Source organism: Drosophila innubila, assembly GCF_004354385.1.
Source record: "Drosophila innubila isolate TH190305 chromosome 3R unlocalized genomic scaffold, UK_Dinn_1.0 2_E_3R, whole genome shotgun sequence".
Taxonomy (NCBI): Eukaryota; Metazoa; Arthropoda; class Insecta; order Diptera; family Drosophilidae; genus Drosophila; species Drosophila innubila.
In genome coordinates this window covers 25919931-25927357 of record NW_022995380.1, presented here as the reverse complement: position 1 = coordinate 25927357, position 7427 = coordinate 25919931, and the positions used below count along the sequence as shown (strand labels likewise).

The 7427-nt window shown below is 38.5% G+C and overlaps 3 protein-coding genes across 4 annotated transcripts in view; 1 reads left to right on the top strand and 2 right to left on the bottom strand.

Annotated features, from left to right (window-relative positions):
- The first annotated feature begins 440 nt into the window (after positions 1-440).
- The window catches only part of LOC117789627 (extracellular sulfatase SULF-1 homolog), a 31803-nt gene continuing 24816 nt past the window's right edge, over positions 441-7427 (top strand). For both annotated transcript variants that reach the window (XM_034628682.1, XM_034628681.1), the window contains exon 1: positions 441-472. The gene's annotated coding sequence lies outside the window, so the exon portion shown is untranslated. The remainder of the gene's footprint in view (positions 473-7427) is intronic.
- Positions 2597-4883, bottom strand: LOC117789628 (D-xylose-proton symporter-like 2). The gene is made up of 3 exons (XM_034628683.1): positions 4597-4883; positions 3882-4045; positions 2597-3823 (listed from the first exon to the last, which is right to left on the bottom strand). The coding sequence occupies exons 1-3, from the start codon at positions 4817-4819 to the stop codon at positions 2708-2710; spliced, it is 1503 nt and encodes a 500-aa protein (XP_034484574.1). The 5' UTR covers positions 4820-4883; the 3' UTR covers positions 2597-2707.
- Positions 5188-7332, bottom strand: LOC117789630 (D-xylose-proton symporter-like 1). Its single transcript, XM_034628684.1, has 3 exons — positions 7141-7332; positions 6472-6644; positions 5188-6414 (listed from the first exon to the last, which is right to left on the bottom strand). Exons 1-3 carry the CDS (start codon positions 7307-7309, stop codon positions 5281-5283), a joined length of 1476 nt encoding a protein of 491 aa, XP_034484575.1. The 5' UTR covers positions 7310-7332; the 3' UTR covers positions 5188-5280.

Genomic DNA, 7427 nt, shown 5'->3' with positions numbered 1-7427 from the left:
TCGCATTGCCTGTTTTTCCACATTTCGTTTGAGACAGGTGCGAATTGTGTCAGTTCCAAATTAGACAAAGTTCAAATGTTTTAAACTTTTACAATTCGATTAAGTACACACACGCAAGTTCTCAAGCAATGTTACAAACTTCAACAGGGCGTAGGTCTATTTTAATTGGGGCTACAGTTGTTGTTTTATGAAAAAAATCTGTTTTTCCGTCTTCATTATTTTATTTCTTCATAAATTAGCAGTTTGTTTTTTAAAGGTTTGTTGGGGAGAAAAAAAAATAAAGCGGAACAAACGCTTGCACGAAAACATTTTGAAGAATTTCAACCCTAATTTAAATAAAACCCCTTTAAATAGAAAATATTTTTTTGCTTATTCAATATTACTAAATTCTCTGCAAATTACTTCGTAACTAATTTTATTAATTTTGCTTTTGTTTTTAGATTTATACAATACAACTTGGAATACATATCAAGTAAGTTAAATTTTGATTTTAGAGAATCTAATTTGCAAATTGAGAGTGCTTCTTTTACGACCACATAAAATACAGGAAACGATTAAACACATCACATCACTGCGAATAATCCTTAAGTACTCGCAACATCGAAATTATTTTATAATGCAAATGCAATTTTGGAATTTATTTTCTTAGGTAATTTACGGCAGCTAAACGCAATTTCTATGCGATTCCGTGTGGCCGCACTTTAGGCCAATTAAATGCAGTTTTTCTTGACCAAATTCATTCGATTCTTTCCATTTGACTGAATTTTATGCGACCCGCTTGCATCTTACGAGCAATTACACACAGAAGCGTATGAAGGGGGGAACAGGAAACCAAGAAACCACGGGGAGAAGACGATACGATGAAATTACCACCTTTGAGGGTTGACCTGTCACCTCCTCACGAAACGTCGTGAATTTGTGGTGACAATGTGGACACGATTAATTGAAGTGCAAAATCATGAACATGCATTTAATTCACTTTGTGGTTGGTCTGGGAAATCTGCTGGGAAAGCTGGGAAAGAAAAAACATCAGACAGACAACATTTTTGCACGCATTTTGCAGCTTGTCTATTCAATTGGCCAACAGATTGCCCCTATCTTGGCCAGCATCTGTGAGTTGGACCGTTCACCATTTAAGGGCATTGAAAACTTTTTCCAGTTATCTACGGACTGATGTCTGATGGCTGATGCTGTTGCAATTGTCCTTTATTGCCATTCCTTCATTAGGTTTTTGTATCTTGAGATATTTTAATGCCATTTTTATGCGCATTGCAATGGGCTGATTTCTTGGTCTTACAACAAGCCACGATAATTTCAATTGTGATTCATGTAATGCATTTTATTTCTTGTTGTGCCTGAACAATGGGAAAATCCTATTTGAAATCTTTTCCTCGGCATTCTTTTCAAGTCCTATGTATATTATCAATTAATTCTGCATCAATAAACTGCCTTCAATTCACCTCACTAAGAAACCATTTGTGAATGCCACTTTCTACTTAATTATAATTGACAGTTTCAGCAACTTCTGTATTTGCGTTGACTGAAGTAACAGCTGTTGCCAACAGAAATGATGGGAGAAGCATATTTAATTATGCATGAAATGTATCTGAGCCATAAAAGTGTAATAAAGACACATATAGAATGTTGGCAGCAAATTAAAAACATCATTTTTACCTTCAAACAAACTTCAGAAGAGCGCCAGCAATGAGTCAAAACTGATGCACGTGCCGATCAGTCGGATCCAAATAAACTATAAGACAAGTATAAAACAGCGCCACATAATTTACAGAAACTAAGGAAGTTTATCCCCTCGCACATCCAGCGGAGACATAAATTAGATCATAATAAAGTAAAAAATAAAAAAAATATGAGAACCGAGGAGAAGAAGAAAAAACTTCGACGACCGCAAGGCTTATAAAAATAGTCTTAATTCGCTGCGTTGTGTGAAAATTAACAGCATTAAAAATTCGAGAACGCATAAATTTCAGTTAAAGTCAAAAAACTGAAACAGCTGCATGAATAAAAAAATTTCTGACAGGAGCTCGACTAATATATACTCTAATTATACCCGTTACTTAAAAAATGAGTAAAAGGGTATAATGTGTTTGTTGGAATGTATGTAACAGTGAAAGGAGGCTTCTCCGACCCCTTAATCAGCATCAACAGTCGAGTCGATATAGCCAAGTGTGTCTGTCCGTCTGTCCGTCTGTCTGTCTGTCCGTCCGTGTGAACAAAAGAATCTCAGAGACTATAAGAGGTAGAGTAAACAAACTTGGCACACAAATTTCTATGTACTCCACGCAGATCAAGTTTGTTTCAAATTTAAGCCACGCCCCCGAACGCCCCCGCAAATCGCGAAAAACCACCACACCCGCAGTTTTTAAGATAATACAGTTTTTATGGTTATTAACGTTATCTACTAATATTATCTATTATTCCACTGAATCGCATCAAGATCAGACAAGTAGAACGGTAGATATGGCGATTTATTGTTTTCAAAGTAATACAAGTAATTTCTTTAAAGTACTTTTATATATATTGAAATAAGTAACGAGTATCCTATGGTCGAGTTGTGCTACGCGGAAGTCGACGAGGCGTATGAGCAATGTGCCTGCAGCTTGTAGAAGTCGTGGAGATAAACAACGACAAGTTTAATAGATGTATTTTATTGTATTACCAGTTTTTATAATTTGAAGTAAGCTTCTGCTTAGTAGGCCGTGACATCATGTACTCGACGGAAACGATGGCCAGCCTGTCGGAGCGTCAGGCCTCGAGTTTCCGGCATTAGTACGACAAAGAGTAGCATGCTGATCACTAGGATAATGCCCACAGCCAAAAAGTATAAGTATAGGGGTTGATAGAAAATCACAATGATGTGGATCGCCTGCTGGATGCATATAATTAGGCCAATAAGATAGGGTTTGACACGCATCGGAAACGCTTCTCCCAGATAGATTGAAGTGCAGGGAACGTATATGCCGGCAAAGAACTGGAATGCTATCGATATGCGATAGACCTGGGTCATGTAATACACATTAATCTGATTATATCCGTTTGCAAAGATTCCAGCCATGGCCAGCATCAGAGCCGCCATGCAGAGTAGTCCCAACACCGAGGTGAACTTGCGACCCACTCTGTCCACAATGGCGAGAGTAATGCATGCGCCAATCCAACGTAGAATACCCCACACAATAACCGTCCAGTCCAGATAGCTCTCTAATATCATGGTGCTCTCTAAAATTGCCATGCTGAGGGGCACCGAGAAGGTGAAGGCCACGAGGCAGCGACAGAAGAGCATCTTGATGAAGGGCATTGCGGAGGATGAAAGTTCTGCGCCAATGCTCATGCTGTTACCTTCAGCCACATAGCGCTTGGCCTCATCAAAGACCCCATTGAAAGCATTCGCAGGCGCCGAGATGTTTACATAACACAATTGGCAAGATCGTGCCTTTTCCTCATTATTCTTGCGCAAATGGAAAATTGGCGACTCGCCTGTAAAAGCAACAAAGCCCATTGCAAGAAGGGAAAATACAATACCACAAATGCCATGTGCCAAATTGAGTCCGGAATTCAAATTCAGACTCCACTCTTCAGTAAAGATCACCTGCAGTGCAATTCCCAGAGCTAAAGCGTACTGTTCAATGCCAGAAAATATGCCACGATTTTTGCTGGTGGTAATTTCCGAGTTGTGTATTATGTAGGACACTGTATAGAGTCCAATGCCCGTTCCTCCTATATAGCGAGCTGCTAAAATTGCATTGTAGTTGCTCGCTGCACTTGTGAATAGAATTCCATCGATCAACTGCAGCAATGCTCCTAAGGACTAAAGCATAGTAATCATTTAAACAGGGTTATCTTTTATTATATGATCTACTACTCACATAGAAAACCCACTTGGGCACATGAGTCACAGACAGAGCTGCTAAGACAGCTCCAATGATGACGCCAACAAACCAACTGTATTGGAATTCATATGTGGCTGGTTCAATGTTCCAGCCTAGACCCTGAGCCATGTCCATTCCGCCATATATAAACACAAACATGGCTGTAACATAAATGAAACTATACTTAATTTTTAATTCAAAGTGTTATGTATTTAGAACAAAAAGCAATTGATTAAAGACATTGTAATTATTGTAACTTACACACATTTATTATTTGAATTCACTAAAGTTACAGTAGGTTGCATCGATCACTTTGTATATTATAATTATGAATTTAAATTTCTTATTTTATTTAAATAACTTAAATATAATCTATAAATTTTTGGCTCTTGCGTGAAGTATTAGATATTATTGCATACTATATACAATCTACTCTTTTTGACGGGTCAAATAGACACACATTTAAAGTTCAACAAATTTACAAACACGATATCAAAATATGACCAATTTAAGCTTTGCAACTAAATGTGGGATTTAATGATAACGCGTTATCACTTATCGTTAAAAATAGTCACAAAATGTTCTTTTGAAAACTTTGTGTATGTAATAATTCTTGTTTTGTGTATGTTTAGTATGTATATTGAATATATATATATATATATAGTATACTATATTCATGCTATCAATGTCATACTTGTGTTCTTATGTTTACCTGACACAATGGTATTACTCCTACGTTGTTGCCAGCGTGTTCTTCGTGGCATTGAATTGTTGATCACCGTCACATAGGTGGTTTGTGGTGGATTTGGAGGAGCTGTGGCTATATAAGCTGACTGATTCTGGTTCGCATATTGAATTGGGGGTAATTTCTCCGGTATTGCGTACATTATTTGAGTCGGAGGTAATTTTTCCGAGTTTTCGTAAGCTGGTGTCATTTTTCTTAAATTTTATACATATGTCTCTCGTTGCGACTCGTTCGATTGAAAGTCTGCGCTATAACTGAACTCAATCGAACTCATTTGGGTTTATTTATAGGGATAAAAAGCCTGCGATATCAGTATCTTATTATAGATAGTGTTCATTGTAATTATCATGTGATATATAGATATTCTTCACTTTGATAGCTCCGTTTGATCAGCTACTGTTTTGATAGGTTGCAAGTAAGCTTTGCCAGGGATTCCGATTTTGTTTAGTCACACATAAAGTTCAAAGTACAAACTTATTTTGAAAATCTGCATAGGTTTTTTAAAGATAACTTTTCTTTCTTCTTTTTATTAACCATTGACAATAAAAGACTTAAGACTTTAAAGTGTAATATTCTTTAATTCAACCTAAAAATGCTTTAAATTTAACAATAATTGTTTAGTTATATAAATACAGCAATTAAAGCTGCTGTTTAGTAGGACATGACATCATGTACTCGACGGAAACGATTTCCCGCCTGTCGGAGCGACAATCCTCGAGTCTCCGGCATAAGACCCGCGAAGATGAGCAGACCCACAACCAGGATAATGCCCACAGCAATAAAGTATTGGTACAGGCAATCATAGGTTTGGCCGAAGGTGACAATGACAATAATATGGATCACCTGCTCGAGGCAAACAATGAGGCCAATGAGGAACGGCTTGACACGCATTGGAAATGCCTCGGCCAAATAGGTTGGCGTGGGTACAACAAACATGCCAGCAAAGAACTGGAACGCCATTGAAACTTTGGATACTTCAGACATATAGTATTGGCTCACTAAGTAGCTATTGTCCGAATAGATGCCCGCCATCGCCAGCATTAGACCCGCCATGCAGACCAGCGCCAAAATCGAGACGAACTTGCGTCCCAGCTTGTCCACAATGCTTATGGCCACGACAACGCCAGCGAATCGCAGAATGCTCCACAAGATCATGGGCCAGCTGAAGATGCTGGCCTTCCAGACAACCGTGCTGATCAGCATGGACCAGCTGAGGGGCACCGAGAAGGTGAAGGCCACAAGGCAGCGACAGAAGAGCATCTTGATGAAGGGCATTGCGGAGGATGAGAGTTCTCCGCCAATGCTCATGCTGTTACCTTCAGCCACATAGCGCTTGGCCTCATCAAAGATCGCATTGTAGATCTCAGTTGGTGCATTTGAGCCCAACAGCTGCGTTTGACTGGTTCGCGCTGCGTCTTCATTATTCCTGCGCAGATAGAAGATGGGCGACTCCACGGACATGGCCACGGTTGCCGTTGCTATAACGGTACAGATAATGCCAATAATGCCATGTGCCCGGTTGCTGCCAACACTCTCATCAGTGCCCCACTGTGAATCCATGAGCACCTGAGTGAGTAATCCCAGGGCCAAGCCATACTGCTCCAAGCCACACCACAGGCCACGGGAACTACTCAACGTAACCTCCGAATTTTGTATGATAAAGGCCACAGTGATGAGGCCAAAACCCACTCCACCAACGTAACGAGCTGCCACTATTGGATTGTACTCATAAGGCACACTCACAAAGATGATTGCATCGATGAGCTGCATCAAACCGCCTAGAATCTGAAGAGATTACAACCATTAGGTGGAAATTGTATGGAAATTATTTGAATTACTCACATAAAATATTCTTTTTGGTATGTGAGTCATGGCGAGAGCAGCAACAACAGCTCCAATGATAACGCCAATGAACCAGCTAAACTCGAACTCAGCTGTGGATGCTATTCCTGAACTCAAATTCCAGCCCAGACCTTGGGCCATATCCATGCCGCCATAGGTAAATAACAATATTCCTGAGAGATCACAATCAAGATTAGAAAATGGTATACAATATGTTATATATGAATTATAATCAAGGCTGCAAACCTCAAAAATTTTATTAAAGGTTCGGTTCGGCGGTTCGAACCATGGAGTTCGGTTCGCAAATTAATTTATATATCCGTGAACCCAAAGTTTGGGTTCGAACCTTGGCTGAATTTCATACAAAAAATATTTGCATTGTTATACATTTTTCTTTACATATTGAACTAATAAAATTTTTATTCTAAAAGAAATAATATTTTGATGATAATTTAAATTTATTTGAAGATTTAAATATGACCTGTTTTAATCCGAAGTCTCAAATAATTGCATCATATTAGAAAACCATAAAATTTATGTAATTATTTTTTTTCGAGCCTTTGATATTTATATTTAATATTGACCTTTGACCTTTAATATTATAAATTATATAAATATCTCTTATCCCTTTGGAATTTATTGTTTTTCTTTGATCTCTGTCGAACTTACCGATTGTCGCAGTGTGAGCACTGTGCCTATTTGTCCAACGATTGTAGCTTTGTGAGGTTCTTGGATCTTCGATGACCTCAATGTAGGTGGGTTGTGGGGGTTGCCCTGGACCTGTGGTAATGACGGTCGTCTGACCCGATTGACCCGTAGTTATATAGGTTGTCGTCATTTTATTCACTTTAACTGCCAATGGCAAAGGTTCGTTCGTAACTGAGCTAAAATCGTAAAATTTTGGTAGTATTTATGTTATCGATATCTCTAACAAAAATTTTTTGATAAAATTATGT

What these genes read in the sequence shown, in the direction of transcription:
- LOC117789628 (XM_034628683.1), bottom strand. Translation starts at nt 4,819, where the DNA reads ATGACACCAGCTTACGAAAACTCGGAAAAATTACCTCCGACTCAAATA. An exon ending in GAGTAATACCATTGTGTCAG is followed by an intron (nt 4,046 to 4,596) that starts GTAAACATAAGA and finishes TTTATGTTACAG; the next exon opens with CCATGTTTGTGTTTATATAT. An exon ending in TGCCCAAGTGGGTTTTCTAT is followed by an intron (nt 3,824 to 3,881) that starts GTGAGTAGTAGA and finishes ACTATGCTTTAG; the next exon opens with TCCTTAGGAGCATTGCTGCA.
- LOC117789630 (XM_034628684.1), bottom strand. Translation starts at nt 7,309, where the DNA reads ATGACGACAACCTATATAACTACGGGTCAATCGGGTCAGACGACCGTC. An exon ending in TGCTCACACTGCGACAATCG is followed by an intron (nt 6,645 to 7,140) that starts GTAAGTTCGACA and finishes GTGATCTCTCAG; the next exon opens with GAATATTGTTATTTACCTAT. An exon ending in TACCAAAAAGAATATTTTAT is followed by an intron (nt 6,415 to 6,471) that starts GTGAGTAATTCA and finishes TAATCTCTTCAG; the next exon opens with ATTCTAGGCGGTTTGATGCA.